The following is a 24458-nucleotide window of genomic DNA, read 5'->3' as shown; positions in this document are numbered from 1 at the left end:
ATTCTTACAGCAGGGGTGGGTGGTGTTCAAAGGATTTACTTACTTTCAATTAATTTTTAAACAAATTTTGCCTCCCTGCTGTGTGCGAGGAACTGTGCTGTGTCCTGGGAATGTAACAGTGAACATCACAGATCTGCCTGCTCTTGTGGCACTTATAGTTTAGTGGAAAAGACATGTTCAGCAATCACACAAATAAATATATGATAAAATACGGTATAACTTAGAAAGAAAAAGTAAAGGGTAAAATAAATGAAAGTTTATAACCTTTGAAAAGTCCTTATTTTTAGAGGTATATACCAAAGTATATAGAGATTGAATGGTATGATATTTGGGATTTGCTTCAAAATATTCCAAGGTTGGGAGTTGAGTGTGTGGGAGTATAGCTGAAATAAGATTGGCCAGAGGTTGATAATTGCTGAAGCTGCTGGTTAATTATGCTTGGCTTTTGTGTGTTTGAAATTTTCCATAACAAAATGTAAAAACCAGAAGAAAAGATGGAAGAGAGAATATAATCTGGTTTAGATTGGGGGACCAAGGAAACGCTCCTTTGAGGAAGAAGCTTTTCAGCTGAGACCTTAGGAGTCTGAGATATATAGGAGTTGTCCAGGCTACAAGGGGTGGATAGTGGTTGGGGAAGGAGCTCTTTAGGCAGTGAGAGAAGCATGTACAAAGGCCAGAAGCCCTAAGTAAAGAACATGTTGGTGTTTTGAGGAAATGAAAGAAGGCTGGCGTGATTGGAGTTGAGAAGCTGCATATAAGACCTTGGAGACCACGTTAAGGATTTTGTTCTTTAATCCAACAGTGACAGAAGGCAGGCTTCCCTAGAAAGGTTTAAAGCAGCTGAGTGACAAGGTCACTTTTGCTTCTTTAAGAGCTCAAGCTGACTGTTTCGCAGAGAATGTTTTGGTTTGGTGTTGGAGGAGAAGGGAATGTAAAAGCGGAGAAAGACATTAATTAGGTTATTGCACTAGTCCAAGAGATCTGGTGAGTTTGGATTAGAGAAATAGTGTCGCAGATGGAGAGAGGAGATACTGATTTGAGAGATATTTGGTCTTGGTGATGGTGTAGATATGGCGGTTGAAGAAGAGAGGTATAAAAAATGATGTATAAATTTCTGACTGCTGCGTTTGAATGGATGGAGGTGTAACTGATTAAGATGGAGAATAATGGAGGAAGAACAGGTTTTGTGGCAAGAGATTGAGAGTTCAGTTTGGAATATGCCATTCAGAAAATTAGAACCAATTTACATTTTCACCTCTATATTTGAGACTACATGAAAAGTTTACATTTGGCACCCTGATCTGTACAGATTTGTGTTTTGGAGAAATTATTCTGGTGGGAGTCTGTTTAGTTGTTAGTCTGTGAGCTCTTTGAAATAGGGAATCTCATCTTCATTGTCTCTGCCTTTGTATTCCTGGTACCTAGCAGGCAGAGTGCTTGGCACATAGTAGGTACTCAATAAATAATATTAAAAGAATGAATGCTTAATACAACATTGTAAATTAACTATATTTCAATAAAAATTTTTAAAGAAGAGCTAACAAAGAAATCTTATGCCCATTTTTAAAAAAATGAATGCTTATAGGTGAGATATGAGAAGGTCTAGGTAGAAATGGATAGATTCTGGGAAAGTTTCCAAGGTAGATTCAACAGGGCTTGGATGGAAGATGGAAGAGAATTTCTCTCCCTTCCTTGACCCTTCCTGCTGAAGAGCTTTTCAACAGCTCCAAGATGCTGGCAGGTCTAACTTATGGGTATCCATTGATTTAGCAATGTTTTTTTTTTCCCCCTTAACATTTATTTTTTGGAACTCCATAGGTTAGAGATCAACAAGTGGTAATTATTATAATAGTAGCTTCAAGCTTTCTGTAACTCTAGTTCTCCTCTCTCTGCTGATTTCTCAAGCCCAGAACCCTCCTAGGCCTAGTAGCTCTGGTGATGGGGGAAGTTTCAGCCCCAAGAAAAATTTGCAGCTGGCATCAGTAGTTAACTCGGTTATGTAGAAGCCATCCAGTTGTTGAATGGAAATTGGATTTATTTATATGCTTTCCATTTTACAAATGGAGAAATAAGCCCTGGAGAATCTTGTCAAAAGGCATGTAACTAGTCAGCATAAGCCCAGATTTCCCTGATACTGGGCTGGTACTTACTAGAGTTGATTTCTTGACAGATTAGCCAAATCCATATACTTTCTTCATTTTTACTGATCCCTCATTGCAGGGTGATTATTTGTTAATTTTAATTTTGCTTAATGCTTCCTGAGCCTGCTTGTAGGCCCCTGATGAATATGTTCACTTAGCCATGACCTTGCTCTTATGTTATGCTAATCACTACCAGTTTATATCGCTATCTATCTTCTTTGCCTTCAAAATGGTTTGAAATATTGCCTCTCAGAGTCTCTTTCCATTTTCAACTTTAAAATGGTATCTTTTATATTTTCTCCCTGGTTGCCATGGCCAGTGTGTATGGAACAATTGGATTATCTTTGCATGTATCCCACATTTAAGTAGGCTGGCCTTGTAGCAACAGTACCAGGTACTGTGGAATCCAGGCACATCAGATGGCTGTCAGCTTCCCACCTTCCTCTGTGTGTGCAGTGGAGGCGTGTATGGACACCAGGGCAGGGTGGGGGCGTATAACAGAAAAGGGGAACAGCTGGGGGTTTAAGTAGTATATTCTCAAGGAATATTTTGAGGGAGATAAAAGAAGCTGCTAAAAAAAAAAAAAAAAAAAAAAAAAAAGAAGCTGCTTAAAATTTCATGTTTTCTAGAAGACTTTGAAATTGCATCGAGGGTAAGTTTCTTTCTGCTCTTCAGTCCGTTGATTTTGATTCTGACGTTTTAGGACTAGAACCCACATTCCTGTCTAACAAGCAGCATTCTGTGGTGTTGCATAGTGTTGGTTTATACATATGAATTCGTTAACATGACCTTATTGGACTTCCCTCGTGGTGCAGTGGTTAAGAATCCACCTGCCAATGCAGGGGACACGGGTTCGAGACCTGGTCGGGGAAGATCCCACATGCCGCAGAGCAACTAATTCCATGCACCACAACTACTGAGCCTGCGCTCTAGAGCCCGCGAGCCACAACTACTGAGCCCACGTGCCACAACTACTGAAGCCCACATGCCTAGAGCCTGTGCTCTGCAACAAAGAGAAGCCACGGCAATGAGAAGCCCGCGCACCGCAACGAAAAGTAGCCCCCGCTCGCTGCAACTAGAGAAAGCCCAGGCACAGCAACGAAGACCCAACGCAGCCAAAAATAAATAAATTAATTAAAAAACAAAACAAAACATGCTCTTATCATGAAGGAGATGAATGGGAAATGGGTTCCAGAAATCTCATTCTATACCATGTTCTTATATGTAGCTCTCTTTTATTATTACCCCTCCATATTCTCAGCACTGTGAGGTGAATATTATTGTACACATTTTGTAGATGAGGAAACTGGGATTTAGGAAGCTTAAGTATCTCTCTGAAGGTTACACAGCTAATCATTGATGAAGCTGACCTTCGAAATGTAAGTTTTTTTCTGGCTGCAAAGATGATCCTTTTAATAACAACACCATTTTCCCATATTTTCAGCCATATAAGTATCTCTCCTGTGTTTTCCTTTTCTCCAATTTCAGAATCCTTTATGGAGCATGCAGTTATTGATTAATAAATGTAGTGGCTTAAAACTAAAGGAGGCTGAATGTCTGAGATAGAGCTGTCTGTATTTCACTGGGAAAAGGTTGTAGGAGGGATGTGGGAGGGGGAGCAGAGAAGGCTTCCTCTGACCTTTCATGAAAGTTTTATTGCCTGTGTTTCTATATTGAGGCCTTGTTAGTGGCTCCAGAATATCAGGATTTAGTCTTGTATTCCTCCGAGGCAAAGAGACGTTAAATACTCTGGAACGGAATCTGGAGAAATTCCACAGTTGTGACAGTAGCTTAGATGTTTGGGAATCACCTTCTCCAGACTTAGGGTCAGGAAGCAAATAGCATAACATTACTCCACAGGTAACTTTTTACTTTTTTAATTTTTAATTTTATTTTTGGCTGTGTTGGGTCTTTGTTGCTGAGCACAGGCTTTCTGTAGTTGCAGTGAACGGGGGCTACTCTTCATTGCGGTGAGCGGGCTTCCCATTGCGGTGGCTTCTCTTATTGCAAAGCACGGGCTCTAGGAGTGTGGCCTTCAGTAGTTGTGGCTCGTTGGCTCTAGAGCGCAGGCTCAGTAGTTGTGGCGCACGGGCTTAGTTGCTTCCCGGACCAGGGATCGAACCCGTGTCACCTGCATTGGCAGGCAGATTCTTAACCACTGCACCACCAGGGAAGTCCCACAGCTACTTTTTTTTTTTTTTTTTTTTGGTGGTATGCGGGCCTCCCTCTGCTGCGGCCTCTCCCGTTGCGGAGCACAGGCTCTGGACGCGCAGGCCCAGCGGCCATGGCTCACGGGCCCAGCCGCTCCGCGGCATGCGGGATCCTCCCAGACCGGGGCGCGAACCCGGTTCCCCTGCATCGGCAGGCGGACGCGCAACCACTGCGCCACCAGGGAAGCCCCACAGCTACCTTTTAATTAGTGTTTTTGGCTTCTGATTTTGTTAGCAAACAAATATAATGTAGCTATCTTATGAGTTCTAGAATCTTGAGCAAAGGGAAAATGGTAAAGAAACATGAAACATTAACTTTTGGTCCCATTTTTAAATCCCGTATAATTTAGATTTTATCTGAGTTCCTTTATGAAAACTGTAACCCAAAATAGACATACAGCACACTAACGAACCTCATTCACATCTATTTAGGTTTTCTGTTTTGTGTTTATGTTAACTCCCACTGAGAGAAGTGTGTGGATCATTTGTGTGTTTTGGCTACATAGCAGATCTACTGTGCAAATCTGTCTGGGGATATGAAGGGACTGAAGGTCTTTTTAGAAGATAAATCTGAGCCTAGCAAGATTAGAGCAGTATGAGGGTATTGGGATAAAATTTCAGGCAGAGAACACCACCTGGTGGTTATAAGGAGGACTTGAGCCTTCTGTATTTGTAGTTTTTGCCATAGTATCAGTAATATCTGTCTAAAAATTACATTCTTACTTATAATAATTGTGGATTCAAATTTCTAAGAATAATTTTCTGCCATATGATTCTAGCATTCCCTTATTAAAACTGCTGCCAAAACCCTTAGACCAGCCAAACTATTATCTGTGTCCAGCAGAATTGAAACCTCATGTCCTTTGTTGCTCCAAATGCAGGTCCTGTTTATCTCTGTAGAAAATCAATTAGTGTCTTTTCATCTCTTTATCAAAACCTCTAACTTTGACATCATCCTTCTTTTATGTGGTAAATTTCTGCTTAGTGGAATGATGGCAGAGGAGATATTAGTGATTTTTCAGCAAGTGTTTGGCAGGTGTCATATAAAAGTAAGTCAGTTTTATCCTGTATAAAAATTATGAAGAAGAGTTTGAAAATTTCCCAGAGTGATTATTAGGGTGAGCAAAGTTGGCAGGGGATGGAAGATTATGTAACAGAATTTTACTGAAATACATATCTGAGATTTCTTTTTTATTGCTATAAGTATCTTTATTATTTGACCATCGTGAATCTAAATAATTCTGTAGTTGGGTAAAGTAGGGACATCAGCCTGAGGGGAAAGGATCCTATTAAGTGAATCTGGATGCATATTTTATAGGCCTGGTTGGGAGGGGAAGATAAACAAAGTTTTAAATTTCAGGCTGAGCCTTGAGCTGGCATGGCATGTCTGTATCTTTTTTCCTGGTAGGAAAACTGAATCCAGGTCTCACTACCATTGAAATGTTTCTTGAGGGAGGGCTGTTCGTGTAAGATACTAAATAGAATGTGACATGACTTCCCATTGTTCTCCTGGGATTTTTTAAAACCATGAGTAACAGTATTATAATATTTGCATTTCAACACTCATATTATCAGACACTGTAAAAAGCTGCTCCGTACTCAAATGCCCACACATTATATAATCCCATTTATATAAAATGTCCAGAATTGGCAAATCTACAGAGACAGAAAGTAGATTTGTGGTTGCCTGGGGCTGGGGTAGGGGGAAGTTGGGAGGAAATGGGGAGTGCTTGCTAACGGGCTTGAGATTTCTTTTTGGGGTGTACACCATCACCAGAATTAGATAGTGGTGATGGTGTACAACTGTCTGAGAATACTAAAAACCACTGTATTGTACACTTTAAAAAAATCAGCTTAAAGAGAGCTGATTCTTGGAGGAATGAACAAAACTAATTTTTTAAAGAAAGGTGATGTATGGGAATTCCCTGGCGGTCCAGTGGTTAGGACTCAGCACTTTCACTGCCTGGGCCTAGGTTCAATCCCTGGTTGGGGAACTAAGATCCTGCAAGCTGCACAGCACAGCCAAAAAAATAAAAATAAAATCTAAAAAAAAGTTTTTTAAAGATAATTGTGGTAACAATTCTCTCACTTATGTTCTAGCAGAAATGTTGTCTGATAATCTAAATATTCCACTTTGGGTCTTGAATGTTGTTTTAATTTGTACTTTATTGCCCTGTTCCTGACCTTCACAGGACCACGATGGGCCTCCTGGAACATTGGTGTGTTCATCTGCATTCGATGTGCTGGAATCCACAGGAATCTCGGGGTGCACATATCCAGGGTAAAATCAGTTAACCTCGACCAGTGGACTCAGGAACAGATCCAGGTATTTACACAGCCCAAGAGTGAGTCAACTGCTCCCATACTTCCATGTAAAAGTAGTTCCGGATGAATTTCAGTCAAACTGGGCATAAAGGTGAAGGTAAAGGAAAGTTTAGTTGTTAAACACTTTTGTCACATTTAACATTTTTAATCTTTATATTTAAGACACAAGTTATTCTACTTATATTCTGCTTCCTTCAAAGCACTAATAGTCTATGGACTAGGACCCCATGGATCCATGAAGGTATAAAGGGGGATCTTTGGATTATTTTCTAAGGGCCTTGGCATTTGCAGATCTAACGTTTATAGTTTTAGAAACTCACTTAAAAAAAGAAAACCCTCCAACACATAGACTTATAATAGTGTTTTATTGCAGAAATGCATATATGAATCTTGCTTGCTGTTAGGTTGGTGGGCTGGGCATGAGACACTTAAGTTAGTGAGTCCAGCCTGGCCCAAGAGCTGCACCTCGATGTGCCTTCATTGTTCTATATTTTCTTCCTGCATTGAAACTTGTTAAAGTAATTAAAAAAAATTTTTTTTCCTTTGTTTGGGGGGAAAGAGGCTCCAAAGAAAACCAGTTGCTAAAGTTGGTGTTAGAAATAAGAGGTTATTCTTAACAGAAAATGGCTTTAGAAGTTAATTTAGATTATTTTTATGGATTCACTAAAGGACTAAAAGGTTAGTTATATTTTCCAGTTACACTTTACTGTATCTTATGAAGGAAATTACATGCCATGGAAGTATTTGGGAATTTGAAGATTTTTTTAAATCTTGGAATTTCTCTCTCACAAGTGTTAAGGAGTCTTTCAAAAGCCTAATGAGAAACACATTTATTGGTAATACAGCGGAATAGGTTAATTACTGCTATAAACTCAGAATTGTAGTTGTTCCTGATTATTGCCTGCCTGATTAGGCACTGATTATTGCCTGCCAAGTAGACATTTTGATTGGCAGCTATGTCTTGGACTTTCAAATGGGATCTTGAATTATTATTGAGTTAAATGTATCCTGTCAGACAAATCTTTCAATAAAAGGAGGAGGGGTGGCAGGAAAGACAGCTGTGAAAGTAAATGGTTGGGAATAGAGCAGAGAGAATCATGGATTGGAAACCAGAATACAGGTTTAAATCTCGGTTCTGCCACCCCCTAGGTTGGTTCTTCAATTGTAAAATGGTACAATTGGGTGAGAAGTTTTTCAGCTCTTTCCTGATGTGATATTCCTTGTTTCCACATCTTTTTTATTGCAGTGCATGCAAGAGATGGGGAATGGGAAGGCAAACCGACTTTATGAAGCCTACCTGCCTGAGACCTTTCGGCGACCTCAAATAGACCCGTATCTTTTCTGGAGCAACTCAGAAGGCTGAGTGGTTTTTTTGGTGTTTTGGGAGAGTCACACAAGACTCAGAACCCATGATCTGACTGGGCCATATTTATATGTGGATTAGTCGAAGTCTGGCTTTTCCTCTCTCCTGCAACCAAGACACACAGGAAGTCCACGTATACTTTCTAATGTCAGAATGGTGGTGTCACGTGGGGAAGACTTGTTCAGGAATTAAGACTGCAGTGGTTCACTGTGAATTCTTCCATAAAGTGACATCTCCAATAATTTTTGGATCTCTGAAACCATTGATAAAAAGAATAGTTTATTGTGCTATGTTGAGTTAGCAAAACTGCCATTCATTTTTAACACCTTTTTATGTCCTAGCTCAAAGAATTAACTGTTGTTGACCAGTTAATCCATAACTTTCTTCCCCCATCCCCTCAAAAGGAGATAGCACCCAGCTCACAAAACCAAACCCCTTGAACGCAGTGCTTCTCAAAATGTGGTTTGTAGACCATCTCGTTAGAGTTTGCTTTTGGTGGGTGCAGGTGGAACCTGATAAATGCAGATTTGGGGCCCTGCAGAGGATCCACTGATCAGAATCTGGCAGTGGGGCACAAGAGGTTATAAGGGGTACTCGGGTGCCTTTGTTTAAGACTTGTTGACTTAAGGGCTTTAAAATAGATAATTGACTGCTTTACCTGTATTCTAGAACAGCCACAGGCTCCACTGATGTCAAAATGAAGATTGATCTCATTTTCTGCTATCATTACTCTGAAGGAAAATCCTAGGAAATGGTGATTCCCTGCAGTAACCACGAAGGAGGCATTTAAAGGTTTTGGTCAGGGAAACCCCACGTGAAGAGACAGGAGCCATATGGGGAAACCAGGCAGGAGGGAGAGAGGAGAACAATGTTCCATGGGATACAAATTGACCTTTTATAGTCATTCCATGAGAAAGATTTGTTTGATTTATCCTTAATAAGCTTTTTGCAGAGCTGTCGAGGGATTTATTCGAGATAAATATGAGAAGAAGAAATACATGGACCGAAGTCTGGACATCAATGCCTTTAGGGTTGGTTGTAAATCTTTCAAGTTTTGTTCATAATAAATAATTTGCTTATTAATCAGCCCAGGTGGGAATTTGAAGAACAGCTACCAAAATACTCTAAGACCATAAAGAAGAAAAAAAAAAGTAGAAAAAGCCAGCTATAGAATCAAGACCATGAGGTATCATGGAGCAAGCTTTTGCCGCAGGGATGCACCAACCATCAGTGAATTCTTTACCTTGATTTGGATTTAGATGTTAGTGATTCCCAGTTCCAAATTCTTCAAATGGACACATTGGGCATACTAAATCAAACAGAATAATATGTGTGTGTATGTATATACACGTGTGTGTGTGTGTGTGTGTGTGCGCATTTTTTTGCTGTAAATGCAGTCAACAAAATTAGGTGTAATTAAAGCACCAGAGTTTCCTTCAGTTTGACCAGCATATTATTTCCAGTGTGTCGACAGACTGCCAATGGGACCCTTGTTCTTGAGAGGGGGTTTTGGGAGACTTCCAGTTGCCAAATACACTTTTCATCCTAGGCGTGTAGTTAGAATCTGAAATACAGTGTATGATAACTGGACGAGTATAACACACAGGAGGAAATACGACACGGTTTCTGGAAGAAGAAAATATGCCTGACTAATGACAACTAGAGAGGAACCAATAAATATGACTGTTTAGACCTTCAAAAAGCCTTTGACAAGACTCTGTAGTAAATTTGCCTTGGAATAATTGACTGTTTCTCTAACCAAGGAAGTATGGAGAATATGGGATTCTCCAGTTCTAGCCAAGGACCTATCTAGCTATCCCCTACTATCTGTTATTTATTTTAATGGAAGATGTACTAGCCAGTGAAATCATTAAGTTTACACAGGGCTCTAAGCCCTTCCAGGTAATTTAAAGTCAAGCTAGTTGGAATCAGCTCCAGACTGATCTTTTGAGCTTGTGTGAAAAGGGACACTAACTGGGAGGTGAATTTCAGTGTAGGCAAGTGCAGGGTAATACGTGTAGTTAGGTAAAGATAATTCCTTCTCAACTGAGTATGAAGGACTCTTACCTCACAGTCATCCAGACAAGGGACCTGGAAGTTATTGTAACTGTCCCAAGAAAGAATTAACCCAGTGTACAGCTACGGCTTGGATGGCATCATCAAAAAGGGTTTGAAACCAAAGCACAGACGTTTCCTTTCATTTGTAGAAAATTATGGTCTGTCTGCTTAGCTCTATTCATTGTACCAGAACATATGAAGTCAGACGAGGTCAGAAAAAGGTATCTGAGATAATTCAGAAGGTGGGAGAAGAGGAAAGAGTAGCTATATGGAAATAGATAGTGTTCATTAGTAATTAGGTTGCTGGTGTACTGTACCCATGAAAGCAGCCTGTTTTACTCACTGAATGTTTTCATTTAGGAAGGAAATATTTCCTATGTGCCAAAGAGCTATTTCAAACTTCTTTATTTGATGTACTTAGATTTTTTAAAAATACTCTTGCAAAGATTTATATGCCAAGAATTAATATTTGCTAAGTGAAGGCATTTATTATCAAATCTAAAAGAAACTGGCTTTGTTAATTAAAGAGTATTCTTTTTAAATGGACAGATAAGACATTTTTAACTTCAAGAAATAAAGTGTTCTGTATTAAAGCATTACACTATGCATGAAACAGACATAGCTGCATGTGTTCTTCATGATTATAATACCACTTTATAGATAATATGAAAGTTAAAGTGGAAAATCCATGCCTACTCTTATCTTTACTAATGATTATCATTTTGGGGTGTTCCCCCATTTTTTCCTACTTTTTGGAGGCGTAATTATAATACAGTTATATAGAATGTCTCCTGCTTTCACTCGACTTAACAGATCATTTTTTTTTTGTAACATTACTTGTTAGTTTTCACAACTTGTAATTGTTGAATCTTATTCAGTGAGTAACTAGATCACAGTTTATTTTACTATTCTCCCCTGTGGCATAAAGGTTAAGTTTTTCTTCAGCATATAAAATTCTGGGATGAAGTTCTTGATGTATATAACCTTTTCCATGTTTTGGATTATTTTCTTAAGATACATTACAAAATATGGTATTATCTAGGGCAAAGGGTTTCAGTATTTGTCTCTTCGTACTTTTGCCAATATACTTTCTAGAAGTTGTGCTATTTTATACTGTCTTCTCAGCATTGGGTAAGAGTGGTAGTTTTACTCAATCCCTACCAATATTAGATATTATTATTAAGATTTTTCTCCCTCAAAAAGTGCTTTTTTTTTTTTTTTTTTTTTTTTTTTGGCTATGCCTTGCAGCTTGAGGGATCTTAGCTCCCCAACCAGGGATTGAACCTGGGCCCTCAGCAATGTAAGTGCAGAGTTCTAACCACTGGACCTCCAGGAAATTCCCCCCAAAATGAATTTTAAATTTCACTTTTTGATCATTAGCAGGGCTGACCATTTTTCATGTGTATGCTATACTTCCTTTTTTTTTAGTCAAATTTTATTTTTTAAAAAAGCAGGAGCTCAACATTACAATTCAAGAACCTAATGTAAATATGCACTTGACAATGAAGCACAGCTGAGTATGGAGTGAAAAAAGTTTTCCAAAAAACCATCAAATGTATCATCTCCAAATACCCAAATAATAAATCACTTCTACAGGCCTTTTGTTGAGTGGAATCATAAACAAAGAACAGAAGATTTATTGCTGTGAAAACAAATCTGTAGTACAGTAGTATGAATCTTGGGTACTAAGCATAATCAGTTGAATCAAGTTAGGAAGTTGAAAATCTAATAAGAAATTTGTGTGTATGAAAGAAAGTCTATAAGCCAGTTGACCCAAGAGCAACTGAGATATCAAACTTGTTCAGTGAGACCAGACATTATTTTAAATCTCCATATTCTGAAGGCAATTAAAAATTACAATTCCAACAGCCCACAAACTAAATTTAAAAAACTGTAGAAAGCAATTACAACTATATTCAAAGCGCCACTTTTTCGGCTCAATTTCAGCACCCCAAGGGAAAAGAAAAGCATCCATGACTATCACAGATGAAAACAGAATGAATGTCATCGGAATCAGTTATTTTTCCCCACTGAGGTATAAAATCTGTATAGAAATTTGATACTATACTATAACAAGTTGTCCTTCTCATAGTTCTGTTTTAATTTCCTTTAAACCCTATTTAATATAGTTTTTTTAGTTGCTGTAAAAATGTTTTCATGATTCTGAATCTGGTTCCAGTTCTTTTTCATTTATTTTTATATCAATATTTAATACACTGGCTACCAGTTCTAATCAGAAAAAAAATCTTGGACGTCTCTTCATTATAACAGCATATTCAGCAGAAATTACTGATGTGCAAGCAACCCATAACGGGTGCAGCTCTCTGGAAATCACATTTCGTAGATTGTTTCAGTCTGAATATTCTTTACAATGATTCTTGATGGAAGACTCTTCCAATATTGTAAACATCAGTGTGCACAGTCTTGCTACCACGTAGTTTCATATCCTTGGACAGGAGGGCGGGTTCACAGCTAGTGAAAGCGAGAGCAGTCTAAGTTTTAATGGCTGATAAACCCTACATCCTACAGGAGGAAAGCACTTTTCCTTTCTTGCTACTTAAGAATGTGGCAGAAATGGATGCTGAGGTAGCCCAGTCAATCCTTATTTTTTTCTTTTTTTGTGAATTTGGTCTCAGAATTCTGGAAGGGTGACATTTCAAAGAAGCCACTGCTGGGACTGGCTTCCATTGCAGTCTCTAATGCTGGGCACCTGGCTGTCCTCTTCTGTGGCTTTATCTACGCACTGATAACTGTTCACATGCTGCAGGGTTAATTTCACCGGGTCATACTCCCAAAGTTGGTTGCCTTTTAGGTGGTGGCATTTGAGCCTTGTGACTGGGCCATTAAGTTTGGAGACACCCAAGCAAAGGTCATCTGTTCTAATTTCTTTGTTGGCAGTGTAAGAGAAAACCTGATTACCTCCCACACCGTGACAGTTAAAAATTCCAACTTTTTCATTCTCTTTTCTAGCCATGTTATCCAGACACTGATTTGTTTCCACATTTCGTATCTCTCCCAAAGAGAAATAGTGATGTGGAATCTGAGAATCGGCATAAATATTGTCTAGGTACCAAGAGAAGGGTCTGCATTGGAGTTTGCATCTTAGACCAAGTCTTGGTGATATATCTCCATAATCTACCTTTGTAACACCTGGAGAAATTATATAGAAGAAATGCTTGAATTCATCCATACACACTTCTGCAAGTCATCTGTTATTTTTATTGATAATCTGCCCTGTGCCTCCTGGAAACGTGTGGGGTGTAGCTTTCTGAAACACATGTCCAACATGTGAGCAAGTAACAATCTCCAAAGTTCCTCCACACTGCCAAATCCTAAAGGAAATTTCTAGGTTTTCTCCTCCCCAAATATCCATTCCAGCATCATATGTTCCAATTTCCTGAAAGTAATCTCTGTCTATTGAAAAAAGGCCTCCTGCCATTGTAGGGGTTCTCACAGGAAGAGTTCGATCACCTTTCCTTCTGTCCATTTCTCTTTGGGGAACAGGATACCAGCGAAAATTGAGCTTCCAGTTGAATCCACCATAGGTCATGTCAGAACCTGCCATGTACTCAGAGGTATCATCACTGATCACATCGATGATAGGATAGTCCACTGTCATCCTGTCATGTTTGATCCTGGCTAAGAGAGGCTCCAGCCACCCCACTGTACATTCACAGTGAGCATCTAAGAAGGTGCTCACTTGGCCTTTAGACACTGCAGCTCCTTTTAACCTAGCTCAGATCAATCCAGAGCATTGCTCCATTCAAATTACATGAACTGGTAATTTAATTTTTTCACATAACTCTCTAGAGGTCTTTTCAAAAAGTCTCTTTCACTGGCATCATCTACTAAAACAATTTCTTCTACCGTGTGTCTTGGTGAGCGATTAATGACACTATGGACAGTTAGCAGAAGTGTGCTCCAAGCCTCATTGTGGGAAACAATCACCACACTTGTTGTGATAATATTCCTTGTATCCAGGAATATTATCTGGATACACCTTTGTTTTACACCCTTCTAACCTAACATCTGGTAAAGATCTGTTGAGTGCAATCATCTCACTTGCCGTTAAATTGAACTGATTGATTTTAAACATCTCTTTCATCTTTTCTTGATCCTCTTTAGGAATGACGACTGGTTTCCCCATTTCTCCAGGACCTTCATGAGGCTTTTGTACTGGCTCTAGAACATCCCCAGCAGGAAGTCCTCTATTTTTTCATCACATTTGTTGCATTCACTGAAGTAAAACAGCAGGAACATATATCCAAGAGTACCCAAATCAAGGAGATGGCTAGGACCACCTTGCGATACGCAAATTTTCTCATGGCACTTTAAGTCAAATGCAAAATTTTAAAAAATATATAAATATACAAAGATCATGAAAATTATTCCAATCCAGTTTCATCAGAAATCACGTTCATAACCTTGGTCCGCGCGCAGGGCGGCGGCGGCGACGGGCGCTCCTCGGGGGCCGGCCCGGGCGGTCGCAGCGCCGTCCCGTGGGCCGCAGCGCGGGCGCTACTGTCGGGCTGCCGTCCGCCGCGCCTCGACCACTGCCTGCGGCTCCCCCGACGGGCGGGCGGGCTCGCCCGACGCGAGCCCCGCCTCTGCCGCCTATACTTCCTTTTATATGCCTGTGTTCTTGTTTACTTTGTGGCTCTGTTATGCATTTAGATTTTTTTTGATGATAAAAATGTGACCAGTAACAGTATAATCTGTGAAAGTATTATGAAACTGCCTCTGAAAGTAACAAAAACTGAGAAAGACTTTCTAATATTCTGGTTTTGATGTACTTTTTGGTTTTATACAGGTGATGCATTCAGGACACCCTAAAAGGGATACTTGAATCCTTTTACTCATTTTTGCCTTATTTTCTTGGTTTTTGTTTTTCTAATCTTTAAGCTTGGTTTATTTTCTTATTTTTAAAAAAGGAGATGAAGAGGGAGAGAACTTTTGATGGAAGTTAGAAAATCACAAAGGCTGCATGCTGAGTAAGATGAACAGTTTTCACCCCTGTGCCAAGATGAGCAAGTTAAACTAGGGCAAAAAGGGACAGCAAACCGGTGAAATGGTTTAACCCCTGTAGATAACCCAGTATGCACACTAGCGGTCGTAAGTGTGTTAGAACAAGGAGGGAGGTGCTTAAGAAATTCGAAGGATGCCTCTTGCAGCCTTGAGGCCAGGGTGGAAGAGGCCAAGGCTCATGCCCCTCACCAAGAAACCCCGAGTTTGTCAGACTCCTACATCAGATTCAGTAGGGATATTTGTGTCCTTTTGGGCCATTTGAGGTTATAATTTGTTGAACTGTTAGTCACCATGGGGCCTGTTCTTTGTCTTGTTTTGTTAAATCATCATAGAAAGAAAAAGATGACAAGTGGAAAAGAGGGAGCGAACCAGCTCCGGAGAAAAAAATGGAACCTGTTGTTTTTGAGAAAGTTAAAATGGTAAGTGGGGAAGTAAGTGCACTGTGTGGACGGCCTTGTTCACATGGCGTGTTCACATGTGGAGGGGACAGGTGGGGTGGTGTTGATAGCATATCGCACCGTTGCACCTGGGGCTAAGGGGGGGCCACGTTTAGGTTAGATCACCCGCTGACATTTCTGCTGCTTTCTCATTGCCTTGTTGCTGCCTGATCTGCTCTGTAACACTTCTTTTGGGGTCCAGATGGGAGCTTAGGAAATGCACCTGTCCCATCTGAGCAAGAGGCACGTTTCATGGCAGAATGCCAAGGCTCTGTGACACCTTCTGAGCGGAGGCTATATTAGTCCTTCTCTCCTTAGACCTTCTTTACCTCGTTTTCCTGTTGTGGTTAAGAACAGTCCAGAAGCCAGGCTATCCTCATCCATTTTAAACCATCCCTTCTTGTATTCTTGCTCTGTCATATGGAAGTAGACACCTTTCTTGTCCCACAGGACATATTGTGGCAGTGGTAGTAGATACTCCACTATAGGAGTCTAGATTCTTGGGAGAGAGGACTTTTTACTATTTGCTTGAGGAAGAGTCTTTTATCATCATTCTGAATTGCACTGTCTGCAGAACACATTCCTTAGTGATACTGGCAGAGTGAATTAGGTAACCTTTAACTGAGCTCCTTTTTGGTATTAAAGGTTTTCTAATCACTGGGAGATGTGTTGGCTCTTGTACCATCGGACACCTGCCTTTATTCTCGGCTTTTCCTGGGACCAGAAACTGCTGCTCCTGTTGGATACCCTGATCTGTGGTTGTCTTGGTTTCAGAAGGATCTGTCTCTTCAGAAAGCCAAATAAGCACAGATGACAGCTTTGGTTTTCACTTTAGGTTTGATTTCTGCACTGTGCCTCCTGACTTGATTTTTTCACACGATACTTCCTGAGTTGTGTTTCTTTGGTAACTCTCTTTGAATAACAGCAACCATGCCACAAGAATCCCTGTGGCTTTACAGTAGAGAGGAGAATAGAAGGTTCAAAAACACCTGCTTATTTTTTTCTGTAACGTATTTTCACCTTAGCCACAGAAAAAAGAAGATCTACAGCTACCTCGGAAAAGTTCCCCGAAATCCACAGCACCTGTCATGGATTTGTTGGGCCTTGGTAAGAGTTAGACTTTTCCACTCCCATAATCATACAAATTTTGATGAATTCTCTGTGATCCTGGGAAGATAGGTAGAGATGGGACTCTTCAGTTGATGGCTTCATCACCAAGATTGTTCCCTCGTGTTCTTCCTGTTGTTTTACATCTGAGCAGTTGTTCTAAGAGGTGTTTCATTTTTCACTGTACTGTGAAAAATGTACAGTGATAGAGTAGTGGTTAAGTACAGTAGTGGTGGAGCGTGGCCTTTGAAGCCAAAGCCCCAACTTTGCCACTTACTATCTATGTGACCTTGGGTAGCTTACTTAACCTCTAAACATTACTTTCCTAACCTATGTAGTGAGGATGATACGAGTCTACTTCAAAGATGATGTTGGAAGGATTAAATGCGATAATGCCTCTAAAACTCTTAGCTCCTTGCCCAGCACAAACTAAGCATTCATTAAACGTTAGCAAGTTTCACTAAACCAGCACCTGTGAGCCTTGCCCCCATTCCTCTCATTTTCCAGGTGCATCCTGTTTCTGAGACAGCCCATTACCTTGTGATCATGATTTTCCTCCAAATTTTTGAAACCCTGAGCTAGTGGTTCTACCCCTTTCAGAAATAGAGCCTGTTCTTACCTTTCACAGTACTGATGGCTATACTTTGTTTCAGTTCATTCCTGCTGATTTAGGTTATTGGCTACTTCGGCTTCTAATGTCTGTACTTTTCATTTCTCTCTGAAAATGAATCCTACACAGCTTTGCCCCTCAAATAGCCCGAAAGGAGCCAGCCAGTCCCCTTGCGGTGGTGCAAACATAGCCTTCAGGCCTGGGTTTCTGCTGTCCTTTGCCTGAAAGCTGGACTACAGGCTTCTCCAGACTGTTCTGGGGAATGTGGGGTGAGGCCTCTTGTGAGACGCCCCATCCAAGCTGGGTGGTTCCAGAGCATAGATTTCTGGGTCCATGATGGAGCATGTGGGCCTTCGCTGCTTTGTGTCTAGAATAGAAGGAAGGAATGGGCTTAATGAGCAGTGCTACGTTTTAACTTTGATCTGTCTTTCCAGATGCTCCTGTGTCCTGCTCCATTGCAAATAGTAAGACCAGTAATACCCTAGAGAAGGATTTAGATCTTTTGGCCTCTGTTCCATCTCCCTCTTCTTCAGTTTCCAGAAAGGTGAGTCTTGTGGGTGCCTCAGGATTAAAGAGCATTCTGGAAAGGGTGATTTTGATAACTTAATCATGGAACCAAGTCATGCTTCCTTGGTGGAATTGGACTTTGGTTTTCTTGATTCTTCCCTTAACGCTATCATCTCTGTTACAGCCTAAGGTTACTATTCATTCCATGTTGTCTCCTGCCCCAAAAGAGTGGGCCCTTTGAGTGGACTTCTGTTGAAGGTGTGTCACATTGTAGAGGCTGATCCTGTAGGTCAGCTCCTCAGCCTCAGTTATTGACAGAGAGTTTGTAAGTAGGAAAGACTTGAAACCTTTAATGGCTACCATTTGTGGAATACCTGCTGTGTACAACAGGCACAGTGCTAGGTGATTTTGTATCTCATTTTGTTTATTTCATTTATGATTTAAAATACTCACCACAACCTTGCAAAGTGGATCTTTTATAGATGAGGAAATGTTAGTTCAGAAAAGTTAATGTGACTAGCTTCTTGTTGCACAACTAGTAAGTGGTGGCATTGGGATCTTAATTCAGTTCTCTCTGGATGCATCGGTTGTAGGTCATTTTTATTTGTTTATGTGTCAGTTTTCCACCAAATCACATTGTTTTGCTAAAGAACAAAGAATTGTACCAGAGCTTAACTATCAGGTGTTTCCAGATATTTGTATGGTAAAAGTGTCAGGAAGCTATTAACTCGAGCCACGAATTCTTATTGCAAATGTTAGAAGCGGCAGAGAAATGCGGGAGGTCCTTACAGAGACCCCCATGAGGACCATTCCAATCCCCACCCCCCACCCTCTTTGCCCTAAGGTTGTAGGTTCCATGCCAACCGCGGGGAGTGCCGGCTCTGTTCCCGAAAACCTAAACCTGTTTCCAGAGCCAGGGAGCAAATCAGAAGAAACAGGCAAGAAGCAGCTCTCTAAAGACTCCATCCTTTCACTGTATGGATCCCAGACGCCTCAGATGCCTGCCCAAGGTAGAGTTCATGGGGGTCATGGCAATGTGCCAGACAGAGACGTGAGGACTTACATGCAGGAATCATTTGTTGTGACAGGGGCAGCTGCTCCGGGGGCCAGGACATCATACTCCAAACAAACCTGAACATGACATTCCTTGTGAAGCTACCAAGTATCAGGAGATAGAGATTAACGTAACTCAGAGCCATACTTCTGTAGGGTCTGGCATCACAGCTATGTGAAGTCTGACTCAGGGTCCGGATCTGGACCCTAAAGGGGAAGTGGCTGGGTCAGCAGCCCGCTGGAAGCCATAGAAAGTCTTGTAGGGGCTCTGTCTAACCGTTTTACTGTGTAAAAGAGCATTCTGAGTTGAGTAATCCTGAGGAATTATAGCTGGAAAGGAGCAGCCAGTGAGAGTTTGGACTCACCTCGTACGCATTCCTCTCTAACACATCTGTATGTATGTTTTCTTGGCAGCAATGTTCATGGCTCCTGCTCAGATGGCATATCCCACAGCCTACCCCAGCTTCCCTGGGGTTACACCTCCTAACAGCCTAATGGGGAGCATGATGCCCCCACCAGTAGGCATGGTAGCTCAGCCAGGAGCTTCTGGTATGGTTGCCCCCATGGCCATGCCTGCAGGCTATATGGGTGGCATGCAGGCATCCATGATGGGTGTGCCAAACGGAATGATGACCACCCAGCAGGCCGGCTACATGGCAGGAATGGCAGCTATGCCCCAGACTATGTATGGGGTTCAGCCAGCTCAGCAGCTGCAGTGGAACCTTACTCAGGTAAGCTGTTCCATTTCACTCAGGACAAGAGTTTTGAGACTCCCTCAAGTCTGTCTCACTTAGTGTCTCTCCCTTACCCTTTGAATCCTTACAGTGTAAATGAGATATTGCCAGAGACATTCTCGGGTTTGCTTCATTTATTTATTTTTTTAACAGAAGATCTGTCTAACCTCAGACTTTCTAAGGCATTTTGGGTTCCTGTAGAATAAGGGTAACTGCCTAATTCTAAAACTCTCCACACATTCATCAAAACAACCTATACAGAGAAACAATGAGTGCAAATAAAAGCACCTATAACTCACGACTACCGCATCTAATAGGATACTACAAAACTCAAATTACATGACAGTAGGCACATAAACACCGAAATCCAGCGGAGCCAGCATCACAGAGAGACCATGTGAAAAGAGGAGAGGGAGCAGGGGGCTAGAGGTGACAGAGCATAGATAAAATCACCCCCTAGAAAGAGAAAGCCCTGTCCTGATTAGAGACATGCTGAGAAGAGGTCTGAGACCTGGTGGAGAAGAACTCTGGTTACTTGGAGAATCAAAAACAAGGGACTTGAAATATATAGGTTTATGGGTGGTAGCTTTGGAAAAGCATTGTGTCTAGGAGAGATGGGGATGACCTAGAAGGAGGGGGTGCTCTTTGGAGACCTGGTGGTGAAGGGGAAGTAAGAAATGAGAAGTGGAAAAGAGAATCACAAAATCAGAAGATCCACCATTCTCCTCCCCACCAAATAATCATTTCACCATACTAACAGAAGAGGGCGCTCTTGTACTAACAAATCTAGTAGTCTCCCCAGACCCTCTCACCTGTCTGTATTATTGCTGATTCGGAAAAATAGAGCACTACAAACTAAACAGAAAGTGGCAGATGACATTCATACAAAACTACCATGAGAAGAAAATAGAAAATGAAAATCAAAACATTTCAGGAAGTGGAAATTCTCCCCAAAAGCAGTCACGAAGTAGAAGAAAACTGTTACACAATCCACAAATCTGAATTAAACGTCCTATAACAAACATTTGCAGATAAGACAAAACAGCTTGAATCAGAAATTTAAAAACTTACAACCAAAATGGACAAAAAACTGGAAGTTGTGAAGTGAAACACACAGGAAACAAATTGAAAAATAACACAATTATCTTAGAAATAGACTGAATTACAAGTTAGTCAAAGCAGAATAGATTCAACTGAAAATATATTTGGCATTGAGGAAAGGCATGAAACAGCTCAGAGAAGAGAACTAAATATAGAGAGCTGTAATAAGAATCAGAGAGAAAGTAATGCAGAAGTTAGGCAAAGAAGACCTAACATAAATATATTTGGAGACTCCCAAAGAAAAAGACAAAATAGTGGAACAGAATTAACATATTTAAAACTATAATACAAAACCATTTCTTAGAAATAAAAGACTTGAATATAATATTGAAAGAACCCACTGTGTATCTGGAAAAATTGACTCAGAATGGTCAACTCTAACATATCCCAGTAAACTTTTAGACTCTGTAGACAAGAAAAGAAATCCATGAGTCCATAGTGATATTTTTAAAAAGTGGGTGTGAGATAGGAGGGAAAGCCTTCTTTGCTGAAGAATGACAACTAATAATTGTAGAAAGAACAGGGTATTCACACATTCTCAAAGAAATACCCTTCAGATTACTTACTAAGTACAGTGAAAGTACATATGTTGGATACAACCTTAGATAAGTGATCAAACATAGAATTATCAACAGTGGGGCACATTAATTTCATGTGCTTCCTGGTATCTTATACTAAGAAGGACACATTATCACTTACATAGAATTTTTGCCCAAAATATTTAACTTGGATCCAATCATAAGAAAACATGAGATAAATCTAAATTGAAGTATTTTCTGCAAAATAACCAACGTGGACTCTTAAAACAGTGTCAGGAAAAAATGGCAGGGGAACTCTTCTAGATTAAAGGAGACTAAAGAGATGTAAAATTGAAACGTAATGTATATTAGAATATAGTGTTAATATTAAACGTCTTGGACATATTAGTTGTAATGTGGTTCTAGGAAAGTCTTCTTTCTTATGAGATGACTCCTGACTTATTAAGGGGTGAAATGTCACGATATGTGCAATTTTCAGTGCCCATCAAAAATTTTTAAAAGCTGACACATATGTATATATCAGAGAGGGAATAAGGCAAAAATGTTAACAATTGGTGAATTTAAGGAGCGATAGATGGGTTTCATTGTACCATTCTTTCAACCTTTCTGTAAATTTGAAATTTTCTTTAAAAGCTGGCTGAAGAAAAATAGTTATACCTTCTCCTAAAGGAAAAGAACTTAAACAGAAAATGTACCAGGCTTGGGAAATTTAAGGCATTTTTCCTTGAGAAATAGCTTCTTCTGTTCACTGCCAGAGGCCAGGCTTTCAATTGAATTCATAAAGAGGCCCCAACCCCACCCAGGCCTGATGCCACCGACTCTTTTCTCCCAGCAATTTCCCTTCTCATACACTGAAGTCCTGAAGACATGTTGGTCTTTTTTTTTTTTTTTTGCCTTCCTTTGTTCATTCTGAACGGTCCAGTTTCCTTTTCTTCTTCTTCTTCTCTCTGCTCGAGCACTTTCCCTGACACTGTCAGTAATGACTCTGCTGGAGATAAGACAGTAGCGCCAGCGTGGAGGCTTCTCTTTATACTCTCAGGGTTGGCCACGGCCAGTTCACAACAGGCCCCTTCTTTTCAGGATGAGAGTTTGGAAAAGAAACAGAGACTAACCTCCCATGCCGCTTTTATGTTGACTCGCTCCAGGATTCCCCCTTCCCCTTCCTGAGCACTAGTCTCAGACAACATCTCCCTTCTGGAAAGTCCTTCATCTTCCTGGTCTGGTATCCTCCGAATGATCCGAGAGTCTTCAGGGCAGTTATGTACCACGACAGAGCTCCCCTTTGTCTCACTCTCCCCTCCCGCAGGCGGAAGGACTCCTTCCCTGCCTGTTGCTCTAATTGGCCACAGGCCCACAGCCTGGTCTGAGAGTCTCCTCTCTCCCTTTCAGATGACCCAGCAGATGGCTGGGATGAACTTCTGTGGCGCCAACGGCATGCTGAGCTATGGACAGTCCATGAACGGCGGGAACGGACAGGCAGCAAATCAGACTCTCAGCCCTCAGATGTGGAAATAAAAACAACACACCTGGATGACTACCACTCTCCTCAGCCGCCTCTCTCCCCGTGTTTCCTCTTTCCCCAACTGCTCCCCCACCCCCATCCCCTTTCCTACCTCTCTCTGTTTGGTTTAGAAACTGCTCAGTCCGTCACTTGGGACTTGGCATTCTGCCCAGCCCAGCCACGTCCCAAACACGCGGACCTCTCTGTTGTTTTCTGTCGTGCCTGTCCCCCAGCTCTCCTGACTCCCTCCCCAGCCTCAGCCCTGGTCCTCTCCTGGCACCAGCACCTTAGCAACTGTTGGCAGAAAACACTTAGACTGCAGGATCAATGTGCCCACCTTTGAGCACCTTTCCCACCAGGTGAAACCTCCTATCAGACTCAGAAAGGTCTGATAAGCTATTTCCATATGTTTAAATTTGGGGTGAAAACAGAGGCATCATGCTCCCCTGATTTATGGGAATGAAGAAAGTAATGAAATCAAATTAAATATTCCTTGGGTCTTAGAGCAGGTTGGCCCTAGCCCTGGCGTGAGGCAAACGCCCTCCTACGAGGACAAGCAAAAATATGACTCTACTTTGCCCTGAATTGCTTTCTGGATCTGAGGCTTCAGGACTTGCTGCTTCGGCCAGCCTTTATTAGCACCAAAGACTCTACGAAAGTTCCCCACAAAAACACACACCGGTTTCCCTGCCTCCATCCTGCCTTCAGTAGGATCTGACTTTGTGGCTGGAGGACCAACCCCTCCTGTGGGAATGCAGAGCTTAACATGTGTACTGCTTGTGTGTGTGTGTGTGTGTGTGTGTATGTGTGTGTGTGTATTCCGCCTCCCACTCCCTCCCCATCTGCTCTGGGTATTTTTTTTTTGTTTTTTTAGTTTTAGGTTTGCAACAGAGAGGAGTTAATTTATCAACAGCCTAAAACTGTTGCCAGTTTTTCTTTAGTTAAAAAAAGGTACAATCTCATTGGTAACTCCCTTCCTCCTTTCCCCTCTCCGCCCTGCCAGTCGCTGTCTCCTGCCGGTGTGTCCAGGCTGCTCTGTGTCCCCACCTGTCCAGGTGTATGAGGCGGAGCGCCTGGGCAGCTTTCCTCTCAGTCATCGTTCACCCCACTTGAAAATTAAAACAAGAAAACTTTGCTTAAAGGATTTCATCTTTGGGAACCACAACTCCTGGTTGCCTTTCTCCTGTGTATGTGTAAATTCCTTAATAAATATTGCAGGGAAGGACCGCTCGCTTGCTCTCACTGTGTCACTCTTGGAGGAGGGTGAGTTCCACGCAGGTTTTCTGCTTTCCAGGGGCAGTTCCCTCACTTTCCTTGTTTTTAAAAACTATTACATTTAGGATGGATAAACAACAAGGTCCTACTGCACAGGGAACTATATCCAATCTCCTGGGCTAAACCATAATGGAAAAGAATATAAAAAAAGAATGTATATATGTATATAACTGAGTCACTTTGCTATACAGCAGAGATTAGCACAACATTGTAAATCAACTGTGTTTCCATTAAAAAACAAAAAACTTTGTACAGAACATACCCAGGGGCCAGGCCCAGGCCCAGGCAGTCAGAAAGGGGGCCTTTCTCCAGGGGTGTCTAGAGTTGTGAAGGAGGGAACTCTAGATTTCTGTACCTGCTGGAGTCCCAGAACATCAGAACTAGAAGCACCCCCCGCAACCCGCAGCCAATAAAAAGCTGAGCCCACACCCCCACTTCCTTTGAGTACACCTTTTGAATACGTCCAGGTGTA

General features: G+C 41.2%; 1 protein-coding gene and 1 pseudogene across 1 annotated transcript in view; one reads left to right on the top strand and one right to left on the bottom strand.

Annotated features, from left to right (window-relative positions):
* Positions 1-23936, top strand: part of SMAP2 (small ArfGAP2) — a 49986-nt gene extending 26050 nt beyond the window's left edge. The window contains exons 2-10 of the mRNA XM_007119851.3: positions 6544-6677; positions 7923-8008; positions 8992-9070; positions 15455-15541; positions 16585-16666; positions 17711-17820; positions 18628-18793; positions 19251-19567; positions 22600-23936. Of these exons, the coding sequence (XP_007119913.1) occupies positions 6544-6677; positions 7923-8008; positions 8992-9070; positions 15455-15541; positions 16585-16666; positions 17711-17820; positions 18628-18793; positions 19251-19567; positions 22600-22725 (1187 nt within the window). The 3' untranslated portion in view covers positions 22726-23936. The remainder of the gene's footprint in view (positions 1-6543; positions 6678-7922; positions 8009-8991; positions 9071-15454; positions 15542-16584; positions 16667-17710; positions 17821-18627; positions 18794-19250; positions 19568-22599) is intronic.
* Positions 12358-14442, bottom strand: LOC102981975 (polypeptide N-acetylgalactosaminyltransferase 1-like; annotated as a pseudogene).
* Positions 23937-24458: the final 522 nt, after the last annotated feature.

Source organism: Physeter macrocephalus, chromosome 3 (genome assembly GCF_002837175.3).
Source record: "Physeter macrocephalus isolate SW-GA chromosome 3, ASM283717v5, whole genome shotgun sequence".
Classification (NCBI taxonomy): domain Eukaryota; kingdom Metazoa; phylum Chordata; class Mammalia; order Artiodactyla; family Physeteridae; genus Physeter; species Physeter macrocephalus.
The sequence above is the reverse complement of the archived record's forward strand: the minus strand, read 5'-3'. Positions and strand labels throughout refer to the sequence as shown.